The 27,353-nt window shown below is 31.7% G+C and overlaps 1 protein-coding gene across 1 annotated transcript in view; it reads left to right on the top strand.

The window, feature by feature from the left end:
• The window catches only part of SMCHD1 (structural maintenance of chromosomes flexible hinge domain containing 1), a 138,390-nt gene that overhangs the window by 90,886 nt on the left and 20,151 nt on the right, over window positions 1–27,353 (top strand). Inside the window, exons 33-44 of the mRNA XM_011360478.2 lie at window positions 1,389–1,504; window positions 2,594–2,658; window positions 8,532–8,616; window positions 9,565–9,696; window positions 10,334–10,486; window positions 14,587–14,713; window positions 14,886–15,005; window positions 16,086–16,171; window positions 16,794–16,916; window positions 20,145–20,335; window positions 22,138–22,247; window positions 22,514–22,584. Of these exons, the coding sequence (XP_011358780.1) occupies window positions 1,389–1,504; window positions 2,594–2,658; window positions 8,532–8,616; window positions 9,565–9,696; window positions 10,334–10,486; window positions 14,587–14,713; window positions 14,886–15,005; window positions 16,086–16,171; window positions 16,794–16,916; window positions 20,145–20,335; window positions 22,138–22,247; window positions 22,514–22,584 (1,379 nt within the window). The remainder of the gene's footprint in view (window positions 1–1,388; window positions 1,505–2,593; window positions 2,659–8,531; window positions 8,617–9,564; window positions 9,697–10,333; window positions 10,487–14,586; window positions 14,714–14,885; window positions 15,006–16,085; window positions 16,172–16,793; window positions 16,917–20,144; window positions 20,336–22,137; window positions 22,248–22,513; window positions 22,585–27,353) is intronic.

A 27,353-nucleotide genomic window follows, 5' to 3' on the forward strand; every position in this document is an offset into this window, starting at 1 on the left:
CAAAATAGAATCAAGATTGTTTAACTTGGATGGAAATACATTGCATCAGATCTTTCGAGTAAAGACATTTTTTAGCAAACATTTATTAAATACTTGCTATGTCTAGGTACTGTACTGAGTTCTTAGTTCCAATAATGAATATGACAGTTTTTAATGAGTTCAGTCTAATGTAGAATACAAGTAAGCACATAATTTCAGTGTAGCGTGACAAATGCCAAGACAATAGGAAATAGTATTTGCTTTATACAGGTGATTCTCTTGAAGACTTCTGTTTTCTTGAAGGGATGAGTCCTATACATAGATATTAGCAGTTGAAAGAAGCAGACTAAAAAGTTTAGGTTCAAAATTAACTAGTTTTTAATAATCTTGTTACATATGTGCATAGCTTTTATACTGAGTTTTAAATCTATTTGGGGAGGTAAGACCTATTTCTTGTGATTAAAATACTGTAACAAAAGCCAAATAAATGTTACAGATAATAACCACAAGGGGAATATTATATGTAATGATCATTTACTACTGTATGCCATTGAAAATCATAAAAGAAAATAAACATTGTATTCTTGGCATACATAAAGCATATGAATTTATGACCAGTTGCCAAAATTATAGGTTGCTGAGTATCTACAGTCTAACCTTTTTGATCTTGCCTGGTAGAACTTACAGCATGGCAGACTGTGAAAATAAGACAAGGAACTGTTAATGTATGTTTTAGATTTCTGGAGGAGATTTAGCACCAGAGTTATGTCATGATTAGTAAGTTTTATAAATTGTTGGGGAATGCTAATAAAAGAAGTGTTATTTTCTTTATCAGACTTTTATTAACATTTTTAAAAGTTGTATGCTTTAAGACACACAGGTGTACCTCATTTCATTGAGCTTTGCAGATACTGTGTTTTTTACAAATTGAAGGTTTGTGGCAATCCTGTGTCAAGCAAGTCTGTCTGCACCATTTTTTCTATAGGCTAATAAAAAGTATGTACAATGTGTTTTTAGACATAATGCTATTACACACTTAATAGACTACAGTATAGCGTAAACATAACTATTATATGCACTTGGAAACCAAAAAAATGCGTGGTGATTCACTTTATTGTGGTCTGGAACCAAACCCCGCAATATTTTTGAGGGATGCCTGTACAGTAATTCCTCACTTAATATCATTGGTAAGTTTTGCAACTATAAGTGGAATGATGTATAGCAAAACCAGTTTTACTGTAGATTTAATTGATATACACAAGAGTTAGGTTCCTATGGCATCTCATTGGTGTTATAATAAACAGTGTTGAACAAAACAATGTTATTTGAGGACCTGCTGTACAATTATTTAGCCAGATCCATTAATTGAACTGGAAAGAAAATAATTTTTTTAATGTTCACCATGACAGATTTTTTGATTACTGTTATTTCTGAAGATGATAGTATCATTAAAAATATTAATCCTGCACATATTTCCATGAAAATGTGGAAGCTCTCTAACAATGGGAACCGACCACCAGCAAATGTGAGTCATGGAAAGCATTTTAGAAGTTACAAATAGCTGTTACTGTTAACTTAAAATTAAATGTAATTTAAGTCAAAATGCAATGTGTATGTATTGGAGAATTAGAAAGTAACTCTATCACTTGGGATTTAAAAAAATTTATCAGAATATGTTTCAAAATTAAGTGCTGATGCTGTTGAAAAAAGAGTAGCCTATACTGTGATATTTCTAAAACTTATACTTTACATTGTAGAGTTACCTTGTCTAAAGGACAGTGGCACAAGGCAAAAAGCATTAAGTATCACTATTGAGATAATATAGAAAATGGGATGGGAGAGATATGATTGATAGAAGTACAGGGCAGGGAAAGGGAGTAGAGAAGTGAGAACAGTTTGAGGATCTAAAGCAGCATAATTCAATAGAAATAGAAATCACATGATATTTAAATTTTTCTAGTAGATGCATTAAAATGTAAAAAGTAAAATAAATTTTAATGTAGTTTTAACCTAATATATCAAAAATTACCATTTCATTATGAACTCAGTATTTTTAAATATTTTGAGATTTTACACATTTTATTTGTACCAAGTCTTTGAAATTTGGTGTGTATTTTATGCTTATACCACATCTTAATTTGGACCAGCCATATTTCAAGTGCTCAATAGCCAGATACAGCTGTTGGCTACCATACTGGACAATGCAAATCTAAAATAAATCTCAGATTGGAAACTAAACCTTAACCAAATCAGAAGGTCCCAATTTAACAAAGCCTTGCAGGATTTATGGTTTATTTTACTCATATGTTTAGGAAATTAGCTTTCTTAATTTATGCTATGAGTCCCATCAAGTTGCTGTTACTATATCACTACGGTAGAGATCTGTTGTGTTCCCTTTAATAATAATATAATATGACTTTTCTCTGTGACTAATCTCACCATCGTGTTACATGCATTGTAAAGATATATACATATAGGTGTGTGTCTGTATTTCTAAATCCAGATGTGATCTGTATTCACATTTGGTGAAGGTAATATAACTTCTTATCCTAAATATACTATTTTAATTTTTGTGATTTCTCCCTCCCCCTTTCTTTCCTGCTTCCTTTTCTAGGCAGAAATATTTAGTTGTAATAAAATAAAAGATAATGACAAGGAAGATGGCTGCTTCTACTTCAGGTATTTCTCAAGTCATTTCATATTTTTATGTAAATTTTGTTGCAGAGTGAATCATCCTCTGTAGGGCCAAAATGCTTATTATTTCAGTGCTTTTTCAGACTATACTGAAGGACCAATTTCTGTTTTTCAAAAAATTCCCAATCTATCATAGACCAGTGCTCCTTTTTTTTTTTTAAAAAAAAAAAGGTCTCTGTGCACTTGTTCTCAAAAGCAATGTCAGATTGTTGTACATGTTTCTGAATACTCTTATATTATCTTGCTACAGAGAAGTAACAAAACATTTATACCAGCAACTGTCTTTCCTCTGCACTTCGAATAACATTGCCTTAGGTCTTTCGGGTATTTTCGTTGCATGGGATTGATTTAGACATCCTAGAAGGGACCCACTGTCTTCTCTTCAGTCTGTTAAATTACCTTTCAGTGTTTGAATCTATTAAATGTGTGGTAATTGAGCTATTTTATTGTATTCCAAAATATGTAATTCGTTTTAATTGGATCTTATTTTACCATTCCAGGGCTTCAGTTTGAAGGAATACTTCTGTAAATCTTTTAAAAATAATCACACATTTTAAAACTGCATAGAGGTAGTGGTTGCACAACAGTGTTTATCTACTAAATGCAAATGGAGTGTACACTCTAATATAGTTAATTTTGTTGTGTGAATTTCACCTCAATAAAAAGAAATCACATATGCTGTCAGTTACACATATAAAAAAATATATTTCCCTAAATTGGATATATTTGAGTGCATGAAAATATTTGAGTTCTTAATGTGTGTCAGTCACTGTATTTGGTGTTCTACATATAATCTCACTTAATTTTTTAACTTTTAAAAAGCGAAATTGAAAATTCATAAAGTTAAAATAAAAGATATGCAGCTTTCTGATTTCTCCCAAAGTGAATGTCTGTGCATCCACTGCTGGAGTCAAGAAATAAAAGATTGCCACACCTTGGAAGCCCTTCGTGCCCCTCCCAGTCATTACCTCCTTTTTCCTTTTTTCCTGCTGTGCATGTACACACACACACATATTCATATTCTCTCTCTCTCTCTCAACACTCTCAACACTCTCAACACTCTCAACACTCTCCTGACTTGGTTTTCTTTAGAGTTCTATTATACATGCATATATCCCCAAATTCTCTACATGTGCCCATTTTTTAACTTCATACATACTATATTGTTTTGTACACAACTTCTTTTACTCAATGTAAGATTATTGCTTGGAGCTGTAAGTTCATTCATTTTCATTGCTGGGTCATGGATTATGTATATGTTTAATTTTAGCTGCTGCCAAACAGTTTTCCAAAGAGTTTGTATCAGTTTATACTCGCACCAGCAGTGTATAACAGTTTGCAATTGCTCTGTATTTTCCCCAACATTTGATTTTGTCAATCTTTACCATTTTAGTCTCCTGGCGTGTGTACTGGCATCACATTTCGTTTTAATTTGTATCTCTTTTTTCATCATATATTGGCCATTTTGATGCCCTTTTGTGAAGTGCCTGGTTGTGGCTTACCCATTTTTCTACTGAATTTTCTTTTTCATATTAATTTGTAGCAGCTCTTTAGAGATTATGGATATAAGGCTTTTGTTAGACGTCTTTGCCCATTCCGTGGCTGGCTTTCGCATTCTCTTTATGATACCTTGAACAGAAGTTCTTAATTTTTATATAATCAAATGTATTAATTCTCTCCTTTATAGGTAGCCTTCTTTGTGTTCTTAAGCAGTCTTTCCTGACATTTAGGTCATGAGGATATTCAGCTGTATAATTGTGTTGGGGGTACACAAGACTGCCCCCATGAATTTGATGATTCATTAGGAGGACTCACAAGACTTGGCATATAGTCTAAGAGCTATGCTTTGTTAAAGCAAAAGGATAAAAAGCAAATCAGGAAAGGGAAGAGGTACATAGGACAGCATTCAAGGGAAAACATACTCAGGTTTCCAAGGATTCCACCCCAATTGAGTCACACAGGATATGCTTAACGCCCCACAAGTTATGATAACACATATGAAATGTTGTCAACCAGGTAATATCATTAGGGACTCAGCAGTCACGGTTTTTGTTGGGGGTTGGTCATATAGGCAGCCTCTGCCTGGTGTATACCAAAATTCCAGATTCCCAGAAGAAAAGCAAGGATTTAGCATAAACTGTATTGTTTGCAGAAACAGCTTGGGTATTGTTAGCCACTCTTACCACTTAATGGTGGGAACCTTTCTGAAATCTAAGTTCACAAATGCCAGCCAGTTTGTGCAGTTATACCTGAAATTAATATTTTTATGTATGGTGTGATATAATGGGTCAAATTATATGTGTGTGTGCGTGTATGTATAGTTGTCCCTACATTACTTACTGAAAAGATCATTTTTCTGCATTGCCATCTTTATTATATCCATATATAGTGGGGCTGTTTCTGGACTTCTTATTTTGATATCTTGGTCTATTCGATATATTTTGCCATACTATACTTTCTTGATAAGTCTGGTATATTGTAGAATGAGTCCTATAACCATGTTCTTCATGAGTATCCTGGCCCTTTATTTTTGCCTACAAATTTTTCAATCAGTGTATCAAATTTCAAATAGCAAAAGTACAATTTCCATAACAAAACCAGTTGAGATTTTGTTCAGGTAGGAATTTGGGAACATCTTGCAATTTACAAATATGGCATCTCCCTGTTTTTATTTAAATTTCTTTAATTTCTCTCTTTTTTTTCTTTTTGAATCAAAGTATTATACATATCTTTCCCTAGATTAATTTCTAGATAGTTGGTATTTTTTCCAGTTTTATTGAGCTCTAATTGACATAAAACATTGTATTAGTTTAGTGTACACAACATAATGATTTCTGTATGTATATACTGCAAAATGATTATCACGGTAAGTTTTGTTAACACTCATCACCTCACATAGCTATATTTTTTTTTTTATGTTGAGAACTTTTAAAGTTTACTCTTAGAAACTTTCAAGTAGATAGTGTGGTTTTGCTAACTATGGTCACCATGCTGTGCATACATCCCCAAGACTTACTTATCTTATAACTGGAAGTTTATACCTTTGACCACCTTCATTTTGCCTACTCAACACCCCTACCTCTGGCAACCACCAGTCCATTCAAAATTTGCTAATGATTTTGTTTTAATTTTACTATATCTATTTTGGCTGAGTGTGGATTTGTATATTTCCCCTCTTGGTTCTGTCAGTGTTTATATATTTTGAGGCTATGCTATTATGTACATATAGACTTAGATTATTATATTTTCCTGGCATATCAAATTGACTATCATTACAGTCTTCATCTTTTTCTCTAGCAGTGCTTTTGTCTTGAAGTCCACTTTGATAACAGCAAACCAACTTTCCATATGAGTGACACGCGAAAGCTACCTTAGGGAGCATAATACTTAGTGTTTGCATAAATTTTTTTAAATTACTTTTGTATCTTTATATTTTGTTTTCTAACGGTAGTTGTTTCTTAAAATAATCTTCTCTCTTAATTGAGAAGTTTAGATCTTACATATAATTACCAAATGTATACTTTTAAATCTACTCTTACCAGTTTTTTATTTGATACTATTTGTTTTTTTCTTAATTTATTGTTTTTAATTGTTATTTTTTCCTTAAGTTGGTAGTTACACAGTCTTACAAATCTCTAAGTGATTTTTTTTTTTTTTTTTTTAGAGATTACAACATACATAGTTGACCAATGCATAATTGCCTTTTTTACCCTCTTTTTGGGCAGTGCATGCATCCTAGAACACTTAAACTCCATTTTTTCTTTTCTACCTTACATGCTTTTGTTGTTATGTATGTTAAACCTATCAAGATGTTATTATTTAGTGTAGTCAGTGTTCATTTAGATTTACTAACATACTTTCTGTTAATCTTCAACTTAGGGCTTCCATCTGAGATCACTTTCTGTCAGGGTATCTGAGGAAATTCCTTTAGTATTTCCTCTAGTGCACATTTGCTGGTGATGAATTATCTCATTTTTGCCTGAAAAAATGTTTTTCTACCCTCATACTCGAAGTATATTTTTTCTGGATGTAATATTCTAAGTTGCTTTCTTACAGTACTTTCAAGCCATCGTTCACGCTCCCATCATTTCTCTTGAGAAGTTAGCTCTCAAGTCTTATTGTTGTTATCTTGAAAAGTAACCATTTCCCTTCTTCATTAGTGGTTTTGAGTTTTGTTTTCAGCAGTTTTACTCTGGCATGTTTGTGTATGAATTGATTTTTATTTATCCCGCTTGGTTTTTGTGAGCTTTCATTTTGTGGTTTTTGTTCAGTTTTGAAATTTTTTCAGCCATTATTTCATTAAATATGCATTACCTCTTTCCCTCTTCCTCTTCTTCTGGCAACTCTTAATTACATGCACATTAGCCCTTCTCTCAATATTCTGTCTCTTAACCCTCTTTGCCATTCTCGTGTTACTCTTCATTGTATGTATTTTCTTCTGAACTATTTTCAATTAACTGATATCTCTTAAGTAGTATCTAATTTACTGTTAAATCCATCTTTGAATTATCAATTCCTGTTTGGTATTTTTAGTTATTTTTTTTTATAGGTCCATTTCTCTGTTGGGATTCTCAATCTTGTGTTTTATTACCCTGAGTAGTAACTAAAGTCTGTCAAGGAATCCTTTGGGTTCGTTTTATCTCTTGTTTTTGTTGATTTTTATTCTAGTTTTCTTGCCCGTTAATGTACCTGGTTGTTTCTTTTTTGTGGTTTGTTTTTTACCATACATTTTATTTATGAATGTTTATAGAAATAATTTGAAAGCTAAGATGTTATTTTTCTCCAGAGTTTGCATTCACTTCTGTTCATTGTTTGGGCCATTAGCAGTCTGTTATCATTTCAGTGCAATTTCAGAGATTCAGTTGATTCAAAGCTACAAGTTGTTTTTCCCTTGAGAGCCTGTCTGCTTTAGGTCCACCTCTACTTCTAAGATATGCTCCCAGGAGCACAACAGCCTTAAATGTGAAACTCACCTCTCAGGGTCTCCATGCTATCTTATATCCTGCTGAATTATTGTTCACTTTTTGCTTGTTATCTCTCAAACATCTTTAAGCAGATGTCTTTCTAAACATGGTTGTCTTCATCAGGAAGGGTGTGTTTGCTATTTGGAAGCAGAAGTCTGTTTCATTTTCACTGTAACTTTATTAGGTATTATCCTCTTGGAGAGAACATGACTTAGAGAAAAGTTAAAGAGTTTTCCCTAAGGTTGCATATATGTTGCAGTACTGGGGTTTCAAGTCAGATGTGTATTCAGAGCCTTTTTCTTTTTGCTACATTATGCCAATATTTTGAGACTATAATGAAGTGCAAAAGCCATATGAGCCACCTTGCACAAACTAAGCAAGGTATACCTAGAATGTCATTCATATTTTCACTGTGGTTAAGTGTGACCAAAACACTTAACTGTACCTCTTATTAGGCACTAAATTTGCTATTGTTAAGTCACAGTAAATACCTTATATATGTAAAGTTAAATATTTAGAAAAGCAATATTAAAAGATCATGATATCCTATAATTTTGAAATGTAAAACTGTGAGTTGGAAATTTATCATGTAGAATTGGAGCAAAATTCACTTGACATATAATTCAGCATTTTTGTGTTTACTTTGTCAACTTTCAACTTTATCACACCCAGAGCTTGGTTTCTGTATCTTTTGTTAAATAATGTCCAGGCAAGAGGGACCTAGGAGTAAGTGTAATATTGCAGGAAATATTTGTTGAATGAAGGCGAATGTAGTAGTAGTAATTCTCTTTTTATGCATTTTCTCTTTGTGAAAGGAACAGAAATTTTGATGCTTTGTATTTCTTCTCCCTTTATTTAAAGTTGTGAATAACTATCTCTTTCTTTCTAACTTAGGGATAAAGCAGTTCCTAATAAAATGGGGATATATTGTATCCAGTTTGGTTTAATGGATAAAACAAATACTCTTAACAGTGAACAGGTTTGCTTACTCTCTTTATATATGACAGCTAGCTTTACATTTTCTTGCTTAGTTTAGGAATGAAATATTTTCAAATGAATTAATTATTGGATGCAGAGTACAAGTAATACAATTTTCAGGAATATTAGAATAGAATATATTTAAATTATGTTAATAGATATGACCTTATTCAGAAGTTACTTTTCCATGTCTCTCTCCCTTTTTTTTTAAAATGTGCCAGGATATCTATTGCAGAATTGTTTGAAGCACACACACACAAAAGGCTTAAAGACCTAATTTAACATAAGCATCCATTCGTTAGTGGAATGGTTGATAAATTTTAATGTTTATACAGTCTCAATTTGGCCTCTTCTGTATGTCCCCACTTGTAGAACTTCTGTCCAGCTAGACTTCTGGTGACTTCCATGATGGCTGTACTGTAGTTTAGTTGTAATTTTAATGTGATTGTGAAAGGAGGTAAGCAGTGTTTACCTACTCTGCCATCCTGACTGGAAGCCTTTCCATGTCTCTTTATATCAAAGACTCAATTAGTAAGCCTTTTAGTGTGTATCATGGTAAGGTTGCTGCTATCAGCCATACATGAAAATTTTTCAATTAATAGTATTTCAGGTACTGGAATTCTGGCTAATGAAGTTTAAGGTAGTTTTAACATCCATCATCTCTATTCAGTAGATCCATTCAATAAATGATAGTGTACTAAATTTTTTTAAATTACCTATATTTTTCAGTGCCTCTAAATGTGTTTTTAGATAATTGTTAACATTCAAGAATTAATCTCTGATACGCTTTTTATCCTGAGTTTTTTTAAAGTTGATTAGTTTTGAGATTAATGGAAATACATTTTAGAAGGTAACATTTCGTTTAGTATATGCTATCATTTCTTCTTTTACTCTTGAATACTAAACCATCAATATATTGTTAATCAGAATGCTTCTTTTGTTTTGAAAGATTTTAGTTGATGTTCTACCTAATCAACCTGTGAAGTTAGTACCTAAAATTCAGCCAGATACACCAGCTGTTTCAAATGTTCACTCAGTTACCAATAGGACCTTGGTCAAAGATCTACATCTTATTATCACGGTAATGTTTATTTGCTTCCAAAATTGCAAAAGGTAATAAATATTATTTCTAGTTTTAGGGTGCAGAATGGTTCTTATAGAATCATTTTGATTATTCAGTTTAAGGTTATAGGGGAAATTTGTACAGATGAATGAAATATTTATAAACATCTTTGAATACAAGGAGAATGTTTAACATTATATATAAACTATATCCAGATATACTGATTAGTACTGACTCAAAAATGCAGAAATATGCCTTTCCTAATTTGTCCTCTTAAAATTCCCTGTTTCATATATGTTTCATGGATCTGTGTCAAGTAAGTTGATTCCTCCATGTCCATTTCACTGAGAGGACAAGAGGAAGTAATTAAGTAATTATTTTTAAAAGATCTACTCTGATGACTGACTGTAGTGAGCTCAAAGTTTCTGGAGAGGAAGCAGCAATATAATTGCTGCTTCTTTCATCATTTCTGGGATTATTTTCTGCCCGTAGAGCACTTAATCTGAGAACTAAATTCTGTGCTTGGAGTAAAGGAGCAACATAATTTAATACTTGGGGTTTTCTAAATACATGTCATATTTTTTATTTGTACATGTCCTTCTCTGGGTTTAATCTCCTTACTGTACTTCTAATTAGTTATTTTCTGTTGTTTAAGGATGAGTACAACAATCAGACTGGAATTGATTTGGTTGGCACTGTAATAGCTACCATTAAAGGTTCTGATGAGGAAGATACTGATACACCACTCTTTATCGGGAAAGTTAAAACACTTCAATTTCCCTTTGTGAAAGGTTCAACTGAAATCACGGTAATTTTTATATCGTTTGATAGATAAGATTTCTGTATTTTATAGTTTATCCGACAATAGTACCATACCTGTTCTTTGTATATATAGCTATGAAGTTGTTCTAATTATATAGCATTAAATTGAAAAGTCAAAAAAAAAGTCATTTGAAATATTTTGTGATTTTGCTCTAAACTATTACAAATTGAACCCAGGATCAGTATTACTATTAGCAAGATATCTTTTCCTATGAGATGACTGTTTTCTCTGCTTCTAGTGATTGTTAGCTTCAGTGATAGTATATTCATGCTTCATTGAAAAGCTATCATTCTGTAGATAGAATAAAACAAAGCCCACCTAAAACGTATATATAGCTTAGGAAAATTTAATAACAGCTTATCATTGTTATTTTTTTCCAAAATGGAAATGATTTTACTTATAAAAAATACATAGTGCAACCCCCCCCCCCACATACACAAACACAAAATCTTTTATCACCTTTCAGAGATAACAGTGATTAGTAATTTAGTGTATAACCTCCAGACTTTTCTGTATATACACTAACACTGCACATATACTCTGTGTGTATGATTTATAATCATGAGGGGATGTAAAATTTCAATAAGATAATAGAACATTGGTTTTATAAAAATATTCTTTTCTCATTTAACACATCTCGATATATTTCTTCATCAGTAAGTATAAACCAACATCAATTTAGTGGTAATCATAATTTATTTGATCAATCCTAAATGAAAATTTAATTTCTATCCAAAGCTTGTTTTTATCAACAGTGCTTCCATCAGCTTTATTCTATGTATATCATTTTGTATATATCTGATTATTTCCTTAAGAAATTACTGGAAGTAGAATTGGAATTAATATTCCCACCAGAATTATGTCTACATTCTCATAATATTACCAACCCTTAATATGAACAGTTTTTAAAATTCTAACCATTTTCTGTATTTAAAAAAGTTTTTTCTTTGTTACTAGTAAGGTTGAACATTTTTCATATTTTTGATCTTTATACGATTGTCTCTCAACTCTTTTAATTATTTCATCATTTTCTTAATATTAAAGATATTAATGTTCTTTTGTATGTAAATTTTTTTTTCTGAGTTTGTCTTTTATTAGGACTTTGTTTAAATTGGGGCAGGAAGAAAGATTACATTCCCAGTGCTAGCTTTAATATCTTATGCATTTAATCTTTAACTTTGAACTTTATTTTTATCTCTTTCAAATTCATTAACTAAGTTTCTTGGTATCATTTAAATAATTCTTCCTGTACCAATAAATTTGAAATGTCACCTTTTCTTGTATTTTTATCAATATTTATCTTTATATCTAATCCAATGCAGATATCTTTTTTTTAAAAATTAAAATGTAGTTGACATACAAAACTGTATTAGTTTCAGATATACAGTATATCACATTGTTTTAATAACATTAGTCTTATAGTCGAGGAGACTGCCAGCTTGACTTGGCATAATATAGGCATGTCAGTTGGTTTGACTATGACAGACCCTTACAGCATTTCCATTTTAATTAGTTTCCCACATTTAAAGTTCTGGAGTTTTTACATAAAAATTTGCGCTTCTTGTTTGGAGAATTCTAAAGACCTTACAATACTGGGCTAAGATTCTCTTATGACAGCAGGATTTTCAAGTCAGCTATACCTGTGCCACTTCTTTTCATCTCTTGATATTGAGAGCAAGTGTCAGTTGACACTTCTATTTACACTTTTTAAATTATTTTTATTGTAATGGAGAGTAAAGTTAAATTTTCTTGTACCTTGACAAAAAATTAGATAATTAAAGCCACATGTTGGAAAACAAAGAAGAGGGGAGACATGTCGAACATGCAAAGTAGGTTTGTTTTGGAAAAATATACCTAGCCCACTTTACCTATTTCCTGTTTACATGTGTACTACTTCCTTGTTCCCCCTGTAGGCATTTGAAATTGCTAACCCTGCTGTACCCGTTTCTGAGGTTAATATGATGGCTTAAACTATTCCCCCGCAGCTGCATATAGAATCTAAGCTTCATGTCATACATATGAATTTCCACTAGAGGTTCCTAATACCCCACTGAATAAGCAGAAACCTCTTAAGCTCTACTTGATTCCTGACCTATATATATTGATTTGGTAGGTCTGGAGCAGAGCTCTGGAATATGATTTGTAACAAGCAGGTGATTCTTATCATGAGGACCACTTAGGAAACACTGGCCCAGAACACAACCAGTATTTGTAAACATTACACATTCACTTGAATGCATAATTGCTTTCTTTAAAGTTATCATCTAAATTTATAATTTTTCAAGTTGGTTAATTGTGTTATTCAAATTCTCTATATTATTTCCCTACTCAATCTAGAAATTTCTGAAATTTCTCAAGTTTCATTCTGATCATTTGTCCATATATCATACTCCAAATTCCCTTTTGTATTTGGATTCAGTTTTGGACTCTTCAGTTCTCTACATTTCTGTTATTCTGTTTATGCTTTTTTATTGATCAGCTATAGATCAGAGATTACAAACTGTAAAACTTTGAGATAGGAAAGGCCTCCTTAAACAAGACATAAAGGAAGACATTTTATTTTTAACTATAATGAAATTTAAAACTATATACCAGAAACATATCTTAAACAGAATTAAAAGAATAACGGTTGTATATTGATAATTGTTGGCATTGAATAATGGTATGTATAGAAATTCATTATATGATTGTATAAGAAAATAATTTTAAAGATGCTAAGTGGGGTAGAAATGTTGCTACGTATATATTGCTATATATGTATTGTTAAGTATATTATAGCGATATTTTTATATATAACAGAAGATTAACATATTAAACGTATTCTTAAATTCCTAAAGAACTGCATGCAAAGCAAAGAATAAAGACAATCTTTTAAAAAAAATAAATGAACAAAGATTGTGGATAGGCAAATAATAGATGAGAAAGTATAAATGACCAATAAACAAGAAGCATGACCTCAGTACCAGTCAAGAAAATGCTCGTTAAAACAGTAATGACCGTTTTTTTAATCCATCTTTTTTAGAAAAAAATACTTGATTGATATTAAATGTTGGCCAGCATCAGGGAAGCTAGTTATTTTTATATACTAATGGTGAGAGAATAAATTGATACAGCCTTTTTGAAGGGGAGTTGGATACTACCTATTAAACTGTTTAAACAAGTCATTATATTTCTCATTATTCTAGAGAAGACACAAAGAAGTAGTGAAAGATATTTTCTTTGCTGTATTATAAATAGCTAAATATTTTTAAACTAATGTTCATCACCCAATGAAAGACTATTATAGTATTCTGTACTTTTTGGAGAAAGAATTATTAGCTATAATTTATAATTTTGTTATTTTGTGGATCATTCTACAATGTTTTATTTAAATTTTTTGAAATTCTCTGAATTGTACTGTAGTCTAAAACACAAAACAGGATCTATTTCCTATAAGACTGAAAAAAATTATTTAGGTTATAAATATTTATATTTGCATTATTTACAAATTATATGCTATGGTCTTAAACTAAAATGTAGCAAAAGGTATGTATGTGTGTGCACTGATGAAGAAAATAGAGTTTTAAAAAATCTTTAGAGCTTTTTGGGACCTCTTGTTTGGTCACTTGGGACTGGTGGGTCTACTTCCATGGTAACAACTGTAACTTAAACTCAGCTTTGGGCTTTGGGCATTGCTTTGTGGTTGTTTTTATAACTTTCACACCATTAGCTGTTTCACACGACTTCAACTTAAAGGTTGGAATTAAGAAGATTTTATAGGTCAAGATATAAGTGGCCATCGATATTTCTAGTCTGAAAGAAAAGATTCTTTTTCTTATAATTTTTCACTGTATATATTCTTTACATAATCTGTTTATTGATAAGATCATTTGGCTTTCAAACCAATACCAAAAGGTAAAAAATTTTATGTCTCAGTTGGTCCTAGTTACGTTTTAATGAATGTTTGATGAATCTTAAGGGTCAGTCAGTGTCTTGCCTTTAAAATTTACTGCTTACTTGGAAACAGCACAGCGAGATATATAACATTTATATATAGACAAATACCTTTATAAATTTCAGTTTTTTACTGTTTTCTCTTTATATAGAGTCTAGTACTGGCAGAAAATAGCCCTGGAAAGGATAGTACTGAATATTATATTGTATTTGAGCCTCAGCTGCCAGCTTTGTCAAGAACATTAAAATCATACATCCTACCATTTATGTTTTCTGATGGTAAGTTTCTAGGAAAACAGAAAATTAAACTCTTATGTTTGTAGTACCTTAGATAACCTTGTTTTGCTTTCCATTAAATTGTGCTTATTAGCTATCTATTCATGTTTATGACATATTTGAGGGAAGTAACAATTTTTAAATTGAAGTAAATTATCTGAATGTTTTTTCTTAGATGTTAAGAAGCAACAACAAATGCAAGCATTTACCAAAAAGAAGGATGAATTATCTAAATATATCGGAATGTATAGAAGTGTATTTGAAACCAGCAAACAACTTATTGATGAAATGAAGTGTAAGTCATTTTTTTATTCAAAAATAATAATAAATTATGCTTTCGGGAATGGTAAGGCAGAAAGTCGAGACCATGAGACATAAACATTGTCTATATTCCTTGACTGCAAGTAAACTGCAAAACACTGCAGACAGGTAGTAATGATGGCTTATAATATTCATCATTTGATATACATAAGATGAAGTGTTCCTTTATTTTAAATAAATTTATATCTTGCTAACCTACAAAAATTTGAGATTTTTAAAATTAGAAATGTGAATCTGGAAATATAAGGGTTCGACATCATAAAATGTTTATATCTAGCTCCAGTTTTTGGCAACAGATTAGATGACAGTATCAATAGGGGATGTGTAATTTGATTTTTAGTTCGAGTCATGGAACTGTATATATTTTAATTAAAATATCTGCAGTATATATGTATATACACACACACACATATATATATCTCTCACTGTGTAGCTGTACAAGGTCGCACACAGAGAAGTATGCAACTTATTTTTGTTTTAATACACAGAATGTTCGCTGCAATTCTCAATAATGTTTATATACCGTTAAGACAAGGCATTTGCTGAGTTGTTCTGTATCATCTTTTTCTGTTTGTCAGATTTTTTTCACTGTGGTTTTTGGCTTTGTGTGAATTACATAGTTAAAATTTTGGTCTATTAACTAACAAATATGTACTGCCTTAATCAAAGTACTCACCTTTGTATATCTATCCATAGTCAAGGATATTTAGAGGATAGTAGGAACTAAGTAGTGTATTTTTGTAGCACTAAAAATTGTTTTTATAAAGTCTTATTTGGTTATTGGAACAACCTTATGCAGTTATGTATAATTTATGTTTAGTCATGTGGATTAAGATTAAATAATTTATCCAAGACTATCGTTTTTAGTATAATATCTCATTAATTTATTGCTTATTTTTATGTATTAGATATGAACCTTATAACTTTGAATTTCTAAAATAGACATCATTTTTTCATTTAGGTCAGTCATTAAAAGGAAAAAAATTGAAAACATTTTCAAAACCTGTATTTGGGGAATTATTACAATTTTTTGTTTGCTTATTTTAAATTTTAGGCCAGGTTGAAGGAGCAAAATTAAAAGAGGTCCAGTTGCGAAATGAGCTAAAAACACATAATATTGACATTCCTGTAACACAACAGGTACAGTTTCCAAGTATATGTGAAAGATTTATTTTTTTATTAAATTATAATCTGTAATTTTTTTTTACCATTCATATTTATTCAGAATGTTATGGCCACTACTGTTTTGGGGTACTAAGATGTGTATTATAATCTAGTCACTTACTAGACATTAAAAGAGTATAACAAAATGATAGTGCTGTTTTCAAAGCAATTGCAGTTTGTGTTTCTAATGTAATGACACTAATAAGTGAAAGTAATACTACATCAGTTTGAGAACTGCACTGAAAAGACTGTAAGTTATATAGTATGTAGTATATAAGTAGTGGCAAAGAAAATGAGAGAAAGTAACAAGAGACGATAGATGTTTTTAAACTTACATTCTTTTATGTACTCAGTTTCAAAGAGAAGTCCTATTATAGGTCATGTGTTTCTTAACTAAGATAAAAAAAAAAAATCAGTGAGGTAAAAGTTTTATATTACTCTTTTAAGTAACCATACTCTTTTAGTAATGCTTGCTTAGTAATGTTATGTTTTGGGGTTGTTTAGACTGTTGATTTTTCTCTGCTATCATTATGGACTGCCTAGTACAAGAGTAATTGGCCTAGTACAAGAGTAGTTAATTTTTCTTTATAAATTACAGATGCCACACATTGAAGCACTTTTGAAAAGAAAGTTGTCAGAACAGGAAGAACTAAAGAAAAAACCTAGAAGATCATGTACTCTTCCAAACTATACTAAAGGCAGTGGAAATGTTTTGGGAAAGGTTTGTTTTTATCCTTTTAAGAGGCAATGTATTTTATTACCTTGTTTTGTTTAAAATGTTTTTAAATGACATTATAATAAAAGTGTGCATTTCTTTGTACTTTTAAACTTTTCCAATAAATTACTTACTCTTGTTACTATACTAGAGATTTGGCAGAATTTAAAACTGCCAAATAAATTACTTTTAAATTTTTCCAATAAATTACTTACTCTTGTTACTATACTAGAGATTTGGCAGAATTTAAAACTGAAATGAATAATTAATTACTTTTAAATTTTTCCAATAAATTACTTACTCTTGTTACTATACTAGAGATTTGGCAGAATTTAAAACTGAAATGAATAATTAATTTCATAATTCATCTTACTATTGAAGGCTATGGCAGAAATTGTTAACATGTCTTAGTTCAAGGCTTATTTCCTACTTAGAGATGCTTTTATGTCATATGGCTTTATAGGTAGCCAAAACCTTTCCATGTGACTCAGGCTTTGGTGAGACAACAGAAGAGAGATCAGAATTTTTGAGTGTTGAATCGAATGTTGTTGGAAAATGAATTCTGGAATGCTCCTAGAACTTAAGAATAAACCATAAGGAATGGGAGGGGGTGTCAAAAAAGAAAAGAATGAACAGTAAGAACAAACAAGAAACTTCATACATTGTTTACTGCCAAGAGAATGCCATTTTTCCTTATTTTCTGTTTCTTCCCTCTTAGGTTCTACTTTTTGTCAAATGAATTATATTTTCATTTTTTTTCCTTCCAATATTTAGTCCTGAACATTCTATTTTATAGAAAGTTTTATTATAGAACATCTTCAATTTTTAATGGTGTGAAGTTTTGTGGTATATGTATGTGTGGTTTACTTGTTAAACTTTTACATTTAATATGCATCTTGGCTTTCTGCTTTTACCTCTGTTTTAAAATTGAGGAAACTGAAACTGAAGTATAGAGGGATTAAAAAAGACTTGCTCAAGGCCACATAGCAAGCAAATGGCAAGCCAGGATTCAAACCCAGGCAGTCTGACTCCAAAGTCTGTACTGTTTATCATTAATCTATATTGTCTTTATACATCATTCTTTCACAACCACTCTGTGAACTTTTTTAGTATTTCCAGCTTTTATATGAGGTAATTGAGGTTCAGAGAACTTGTTAATATATAATTAGTAAGAGGCAGAACTTAAACATAAACCAAAGTCTCTGATTCTGAAGTCCTTGGTAGTTTCTTTATAAATGGTCCCTTAACATTACAAGCAAACTACATACTGAAAATAGGAGGTAATGGTTACTCTAAAAGTGTGTAGCAGTGTTTTCTACCAGAAACATGTTACATTATTATCCAAACTTCAAATATGAAAATTGAAAAATTAATAATTTAAACTTATAAACTGGAAAACAAGATGCTAATTTATAATTTTTTAAATTGCTATTCCTTAGAACCAATTTATAGAATTTATAGAAAGAAGCAGTCTTTATAGAAAGAAGCAGTCCTTATGAGTCTAAGCATATTGATTATAATAGTCTCATTTCGAGTACTAACATTCCACATTCAGTGCTCGCTTGATATAAAATTCTTGTGCAATATGTAAGAGTTTTACCAAAGTATAAAATAAATTTTAGCAGATGAAATATATTTGTACGTCTTTTATTCACATATTTCTCATCATATGTCTTGAAAATCAGAGGGAAACCCTTGAAATCTCTTTTGGTATAGTTTCTCCCCTGTCTTCTCAGAAGTACAAACCCTCTCCCAAGCAGCAAGAGGAACTTTTTCAAATCATGCTTAATTTTCTTCCTTGATTTCTTTAAAAAAAATTCTTCCTGGCATTTATCCTAAAACTAGAATTAATAAGTGTGGAATATAGTAGGGAACAAAAGCTTTACAATGTATTTTTAACATGGTGAATACCGCCAGTAATTGGATGCTGCCCTCTTAACTGCAGATATCTTGAAATCCCATCTATATATTTTTTTTAAAGAGCCATTCATCCCTGAGGAGGAATTGAGTAACATCCATAAAAATGGCTAGGGTAGACTCAAAACTGAAAAGGTAAAGCTAAATGAACCAAAAACTGTATGTGGTACACAAGTTTTAAAAAAGTGAGTTTATGTCTTTAAAAGGATTTTGGAAAAAAAAAAAAATGAAAATACTGTCTATGCTTTGTATCACCTGAAAGTTTAAGGAGAAAATATAGCATTAAGGAGTTTAGTGAGAGCTTTCAATCATATCTTCACTTAGAATTAATTACCCCATTATAAGATTAGGGTGCTTGTGAATAATCATAAAATGGACACCTCTCCTAGTACTTGTGGTCAAAATAGAATGAGATCACTTAATTTGATTTGCCTCTACTAATTCTTCCTTCGTTTGCTAGAACAATTTTTATCTGCATTTACATGTGCTAGTTTCCCTGCATGTCTGTTTTCTTACCTTCTACAAAGTTCAAGAGAATTGGCATACAAATTGACATTATGATATTTCTAACAGTAACACACAACTTTCTTCTTGCTAGGGCAGATTTTTGCCACCATTTCAGGTAAGGATAAAGGGTAGATGTGACCATACCAGTGCAATGAATGAGGTTTTGAAAACTGACTACAAAAGTCCAACCTTGGACTTTGAGGAAAAATGCTTCTGAGTGAGGGGCATTTTAAAAAAAAAAAAAAAAGAATGCTTCTGACTAAAGTATTTGTAAATAGGAAAGTGACTATCCTAAGCACCAAAAGTGTTCTTAGAAGCAGAAGAAATGATTCTTATTTGTAACATTTAGATTTGTTTTCTGAAAGAAATACTATGGTATTGGAATAAAATATCTACTTAGAAGGATATGTTATGTAATTACATTTATGTTTACTTGAGTCTTAAAACTTCATTTATTGCATGTGTATATTATTTAAATATATTTTATGATTACTTAAGATACATCCCAATAATAGGGATATTAAATGTGAAAAATGTGCCTCAGTAATTAGCTGTTGATATTCCAAATATTTGTATTTGCTCATTTGCAAAATTTATTGGAGTTTAATCTGTGGAACAGTTTTTCCAAAATTTAACAGCCGAATAGACAGTTTAAGATTCAAGCCAGTAAGTTTTTACAGTTTGATAATTTTTAATTCATGCATTTCAATGAAGTGTTTTTGCTGTTTGGACTTGGACTTTTAAAATATTTACTATCAAATTTTTTATATATTTAGAGTTTTATATTTGATTTTTAAAAATGGGTTACAGATTGCACATCTGGCACAAATCGAAGATGATAGAGCTGCAATGGTTATTTCCTGGCATCTGGCAAGTGATATGGATTGTGTTGTCACCCTGACCACTGATGCTGCGCGTCGTATCTATGATGAAACTCAAGGTCGTCAGCAGGTGTTGCCCCTTGATTCTATTTACAAGAAGACTCTTCCAGACTGGAAAAGGTTAGAAAAAAATAGAAGTAATGATTTTTTCTGAAATATCTTTTCTTTTTTATCGAAGTGCTGAATTTAAAGATGATTTCTCTAACGAATACCTAATACAAACCAAGAAATGACTCAAATTATCTACATTATTTTAATCTTCATCGTTATTACAATTATTTTTATCTTCATCTTTATTACAAGTGTGTATACTTCATTAAGACCAGTATCGAAGTATATTCAATTATATATGCTGGCCATGTTTAATTTGCCAATTAAATGTCATTTGTATATTTGCAACACTTACAAGCACATGCACACACAAACCCAAAGCAAATTTTTGGTTTTTGCCACAGCAAAGATGGGAAGATTTCATTATCATTAACGATATGAAATTGCTTTATTTGGAATAAGGGTATAGATGCATGTTTTTTGTCCTATTTATGTAATATGAAAATAAGCAGCCATCATTCAGGTAGAGAAGATCTCTATTGGAACTGCCAATAGCAAAGTTGAAATGTAAGAGACCATCTAATTAGGATGTTTCATTCTTATTTTAATATAAATCTGATTTCATTGGGTAATTATTTATTTATGTTTTAAATATGTTTTTAGGGAATAACCAAACCTATTAAGTATTTTTAATCTAAATTTTAAAATATATTATGTGTACTCTGAGTTCGACTATTTTCTAAAATTCACTTTAAAAGACTGGAAGACAGAATAGTAAACTAAGTTCATTACCTGTCTGTTTTTAAATAAGGTTAGTTAAAGTCGTCTTTGCTTGTTTTTAATGAAGAAAACTAAAACTATTTTTGTATATCCCATAAAAAAAATAAAAGACTGGAAGAAAATTGTAACAAAACAAAAAAATTAAAATATATAACAGGATTGACCAGTACTTTTCTCAGATTCCTAAACAAAGCTCTGCAAGGCCTACAATTGGGTAAGAATAGAGACTTTAAGGAGAGTGATAACTCATTAAGAGTCTGCTATGTTATTAAACTGACATTTCATTTTGTAATCTGAAATAGATTAAGGAAACAATTGGAATTTGAACTCATCTGCTTCTAAAATCTCTCACCCTGCTATTAGTACTTATTTTAAACAACATGGGAAATCCTGTTGGATTATAATTACTGTGTTGATAAGGGTCATACTTTTTATGAGAGACTGATTTTCCCTCCAGGAGGGTCTTCTCTTACATCCATAATCCCTGAAGACCAAATCAAGAATACTTGATTTAGGGAAAGTGTGAATTTGGTATTTAGGGCTGATGTTTGATCTAGAATAGTTATGCTATTTCTGGTATTGTACCTCTTACTGGGATTGAGTTAACTAGCTTCTGGAGCCACCCTCCTACCTTCAAGATTGGGAAAAGCTATACTATGTGAAAAGGCAAGGCCCTGAAACCTCAGTCAACCTTCATCTCTTGGATCCCATTATTACCTGTGGGCTTCAGTTGTTCATTCTGTATGTTGTGTGAGAAGGATAGAGCCAGGATACTGAGGAGCTACCTCATATGTGTCTCAGTATTGGGCCTTGCCCCTTCCATTCTAGCGTCCCTCTCCCCATGACACGGTCATATCATTCATTAAGGGTAGTAGTACAGATAAAACTACGTAGATATTTTTGTATGGTAAATATTGTTTGTTTTCATTTCTAAGGGCATAATAGTTAATCATTTAAGAGTTTCCCTTGTGGATAGGGAGATGATTAAATGATCACAGTAATTACAAAATATTCATGTCTTTTATATATTTTCTAATTAAAAAGTTATACGTGTTTTTTATTTACTTTTTAAAAAATTTCTTTTTGTTCAGACCTCTACCTCATTACCGAAATGGAAAATTATACTTTAAACCCATTGGAGATCCAGTCTTTGCCCGAGATTTGTTAACATTTCCAGATAACATAGAACATTGTGAAACAGGTAAAGGGAGTCATGCTGACTTTATTTTATATAGATGTTACATTTGTGATCCAGATACATAAATTACTGATTATGGAATTTATTATGTTCTTATTTAGTTTATAAGTGACAGTTTTATTACTATTTCATTCTCATTTTTTCCTCTTAAAATGTTGAATAAAATTCTAATGTTAACATTTTTTGTAAGAAAAATTTTCAGTGTATGTTAATATTTTAACATGACCAAAGAAGATGTCATAATTTAAAAAATGTATTTAATTTTTTAGTATTTGGTATGCTGTTAGGAGACACCATTATTTTGGACAATTTGGATGCTGCCAATCATTATAGAAAAGAGGTACGTATTTGAATTCTTTCCTAATTTGTAGCTCTATTTTAATGTGTATTTTAAAATTTTAATATATTAGAGACCTATATACAAATAATTTCATTTTATGATACATATGCAAATGACTAACTTTGTCAAAATTAACTTACATGCTGATAAGCAATATAACATTGGGCAAAATATATGAATAAGTAGGCCAACCTGCAAATTAAAATGAGACATATTTTTGAGCTATGAAATTATCCGGAACTCAAAACTAGTATCTGTTATTGATGATGGTATTGGAAAAAGAGTACTCCTAGATAATGTTGGTGGAAATGTAATTTTATGTCACCCTTGTTGATTAGTTGTTAGGGCTGCTGTAACAAAGTACCACAGACTGGTACTTTTGCCTTTCAGTTCCAAAGGCTTGAAATCCAGTTTAAGGTTTGGGCAAGGTCCATTTTTTCTGAGGTCTGTGAGAGAAGGATGTGTTCCAGGCCTCTATCCTTGGATTGCAGATGGTCATCTTCTGTTCACATCTGTGCATAACTGTGTCCCTTTCTTATAAGTACACTACTTACTGGATTCGGGCCCAACCTAATTACCTCATTTTAACTTTATTACTTCTGTAAAGACCCTGTCTTCAAATAATGTCACATTCTGAGGAACTGGGAGTTAGAACTTCAACATAAGAATTTTGAGGGACACAGTTTAACCCATAAGACCTTTGAAGGCATAATTTGGCAATATAAACGTTTCAGTCATCTATGCTATATAACAAACACACCAAAAGTTAGTGGTTTTTAACATAACAACATACTAGTTCTCATATCTCTGTGGGTTTCTTCAAGTACTATTAGCAGCAGTGTTAGCTAGTTGCATTTGGGATTGTGGAACTCTAAAATGACTTACTCACACACTGGCAGTTGGTGCTGGTTGCCATCTGGGAATTCAACTGGAGGAGGCCAGAGGCTCAGCTCGTGCAGTCTGCCGGGGTTATTGTTCTCACATACACTTCACCCCAGAGTGCTGTGAGATAATGCCATTAAGATTTTTAGAAGCCCTTTCATTTACCTACAAGATCTAGGAAGCAGTGCCTTAAATCTGAGGTCTTAATAAAGGGATATCCTCGACTTGATTTTTGACTCTGAGACCACATTTTACTGGTTGTGCATTGAATTTGATCTTATCCCGAGATTCTCCATATCTTTTTCAACAATATTTTGTTTGCTGAACAGGCCATAAATGAAAAACAATTTTCCTACCCAGCAAGCCCTGGGTTAGAAATATTTCCTTGAGATTATTTTTTATTTCTTTATTATTAATTTTCTTGAAATTAGTTCCTACTTTAGTTTATCTCCCACTCATACTGGCTTATTGATACTGGCTGTGGCTAGGCACTCCACTGGGGCTGTAGGCTGGCAGATTTGGATCTCTCCACATGAGCCTCTTCTGTGACTACTTGGGCTTTTTCAGAATGGCATCTGGGTTCCAAAAAGGATGTTCCAAGCAGTGAAGGCAGATGCTGAGGGTCTCTTAAGTCTCAGCCTTGGAAAGTACATTTGATTGGTTGAAATATGGCCAGCCCAGATCCAAAGCAGGGGATCAGAAGGTGGGAGTAGACTCTCCCTTCATGGGAGAAGGAGCAAAGATTTGCAGCAATCTTTATACAATCACAGAATATTAAGATAATTTATCTGACAGACATACTCCCACAAGTATAAGACAGGTGTGCAAGAATATTCATGTGAATATTAAAGAATTTGTAATGGAAAACTTTGGAAACGGTGTAAATGTCCATCAGTCAGGGTTGGATAACTTCATTAAAGTAATTATAGAGTAGCGTGTTGCTATTTAAAAGAATATAATAGATTTATATGTTCTAAAAAGGAAGATGTACACAATATATTGAAAATTTGCAAAATTATAATGTATAAGGGAATGAAAAGTAAGGTTATGTACTTTCAACAAACTGGAAAAATGGGTTGTATACTGTTGGCTATATTAAGAAGGATTATCACTTCTATATTACTTTTAAGTTTTACTTATAAAAAGTCTACTCTGAAGTAGGGTCATTCAGAGGGCTGTTGTCAAAATTGAATGATACATATAAAGCATTTAGCAAAGAGCCTAGGTGTGGTAAAATTTTAATAATAAAAGTTCTCTTTGGATAAATCTTGAATTCTTTGACACACAAGAAGTATTAAATTTCATAAGTATAAGGGGCTTGGAAATACTAGTTGATAAATATATATGGAAAATATAGGCTTGTAAATTAGTATAACTGAAAATGAGTAAGAATGTGGTTATATAAGAAAAAACAGTTTAAAATATGAGTCAGTATCTATAAACAGTGTATTCTAGAATCATGGGTGCCTTAGAGACCCTCTAATCTCACTTTCTAGATGAGCAACTTTAAGCTAAACAAATAGTACATCTGTACCAGTCCATGCTACTAATTCATGGCAGAACTAGAACTAGTCAGAGCAGTTTTTCTTTGGGCTTAATTAAGAAGTAATAAATGTATCTTGAATATAGGAGAGCTAAATGAGAGATTATTGAAAATTACACAACTAGTTGGGGATTAGTCTTTGGCATCTTCACAAATGATTCCTCGTGAACGTAATAATGGCTATAATATACCAGAAAACAGTTATGGATGGGGAAGCTGCTATATTCTGGTAGTGATTAGCAAGTTTATATGTCATGAATTATGGAATAGAAACCATACCCACTAAATGTTTTGACAACATGGAATCTGTTAGAAGATAAGAAGCTTTCTGGGGAGAATAGAATTAACAAATTGGGTAATAACTGGAAGATTCTAGTGCTGTCAGATATTTGTACATCCACAGTGTGTAAGACAGTGGTATGCTATTAAATGTTGAGCTCTCTGGACATGGGGTGGTAGGACCCTGATTTGCAGCTTTTGCCAGTCCCCTTGGTGTAAATGCTTATATCATAGCTGATTTCCAGCTGCCTATGTGCAGTCATTGGATGAAGCATACGGTAGACCTAGCTCTCATGACTTGGTAAATGCTACCTCCAGTACACTACTAGGCAGAGTGCTAGGCACTAAGGGTTATACAGAGATAGACTAGACAACTCAGATAGCCAGAGGAAACTCCAGCAGAAATTAAAAGGCTATATCAAAAGGTTATTTCTGGCTATATATCATTAAGATATATACCTTAATTCGTGAACTAGCAATAAAGTAAAGATTCTAAGTGAAGGTGGGAACCCAGAGATAAACAGAACACTTAAAGCCATATTTTGCCTTGAGAACATTTGTCAAACTAATTGAACTTGAGCATCAATTTTCACTCCCTTGAGAGGCTCAGAAGGTAGAAGATAAAAACCAGGTCTTTAACCAAAGTAGAGAATCTGATAGAAGACCTTATGCTAGTAAACTGGAACCCCCAAAGGACTAAACCTTAGTGTAAGAGTGAACAAAGCAATATATCTGCCATTTCCATCTCAAATCCAAGTACCTCTGGAGACTGCCAGAAAATTGCCTTTTTTGAACCTTGGCATTAAGTAGAAAAGAAAAAAATATTAAATTGCTTTCCTAGAGAATTCATCAGTATAAACAAATTGGCCCTCATGTCTGTTTGTAGTCTGCATGCATAATACTTGTCTGAAAAATGTCAAGATAAATGTTTGGTTTCCTATGTTGGTGGACTGGTAGTATCCTTAGATATCTGATAGAGGAAACACAGATTCTCTTTGGAAGAATTCACCTTTATCTTAAAACTGAAAAGACTTCCATGTTGAATATAAGAGCAAGTATTTCTAAGTATGTTTAATATAGTTCAAAAATAAAAATGTTGAAAATGAAGAAAGAACAATTCAATTTAAAGATCAAATAGAACTTCTAAAAATAAAAAATATATAATAAATACTCACCGGACCGGTTTAACAGCTTAAGAGAGAATTAATTAATTGAGAAATAGGTAAAAAAAAAAAAAGTTATCCAGACTGCAGCCCAGAGAGAAGGAATGTAAGAGAAAGAGTTTGAGAGGCTGGAAGATAGAATGAGAAAAATCTCAAAAGGAAAAAAAAAAGTCTAATTATAGTGCCAAGGGGAGAAGGGGAAGGGAATCATAGGCAATATTTGAAGAACTAATGCCTGAAAACTCTTTAGAACTGATGAAAGACACCAACCCATAGTTTTATAAAAAGCAGTAAAGCAATATTCCATTGTATATACGTACCACATCTTTTTTGTCCAATCATCTATCAGAGAATACTTTAGTTGTTTTCATTACTCAGCCATAAAAAAAAAAAAAAAAATGAAATGCTGCCATTTGCGACAACATGGATGAATCTTGAGATTGTCATGCTAAGCGAAATAAATCAGAAAAAGTTGAGAACCATGTGATTTCACTCATATGCGGGATATAAAACTGAAAGCAACAAATGAACAAGACAAACAAAAACTCAGACACAATGATTTATTGGTTACCAGAGGGAAAAGAGAGGGAGGAGAAAGTAGATGAGGTTAAAGGAGAGCAAATATATGGTAATAGAAGGAGATTTAACTTTGAGTGGTGAACATACAATGCAGTATACATATGTATTAGTGAATTGTACACTTGAAACCTACATATATTAACCAATGTCACCTCAGTAAATTTAATAATAGAAGTAGAGCATATGTGACAAAAGCAGGTGCAGTATATGTTCCTCATAATTGGTATAATACATACTGATTTCTTCCAAAATTTTGAACACTTGAAGTCATATGTAATTCCATCAATTAAATATTATTTTAAAGCTCTCCTGAGAAGAGACTT

The sequence above is a fragment of the Pteropus vampyrus genome, unplaced genomic scaffold (genome assembly GCF_000151845.1).
Source record: "Pteropus vampyrus isolate Shadow unplaced genomic scaffold, Pvam_2.0 Scaffold55, whole genome shotgun sequence".
In the NCBI taxonomy this organism is placed as follows: Eukaryota; Metazoa; Chordata; class Mammalia; order Chiroptera; family Pteropodidae; genus Pteropus; species Pteropus vampyrus.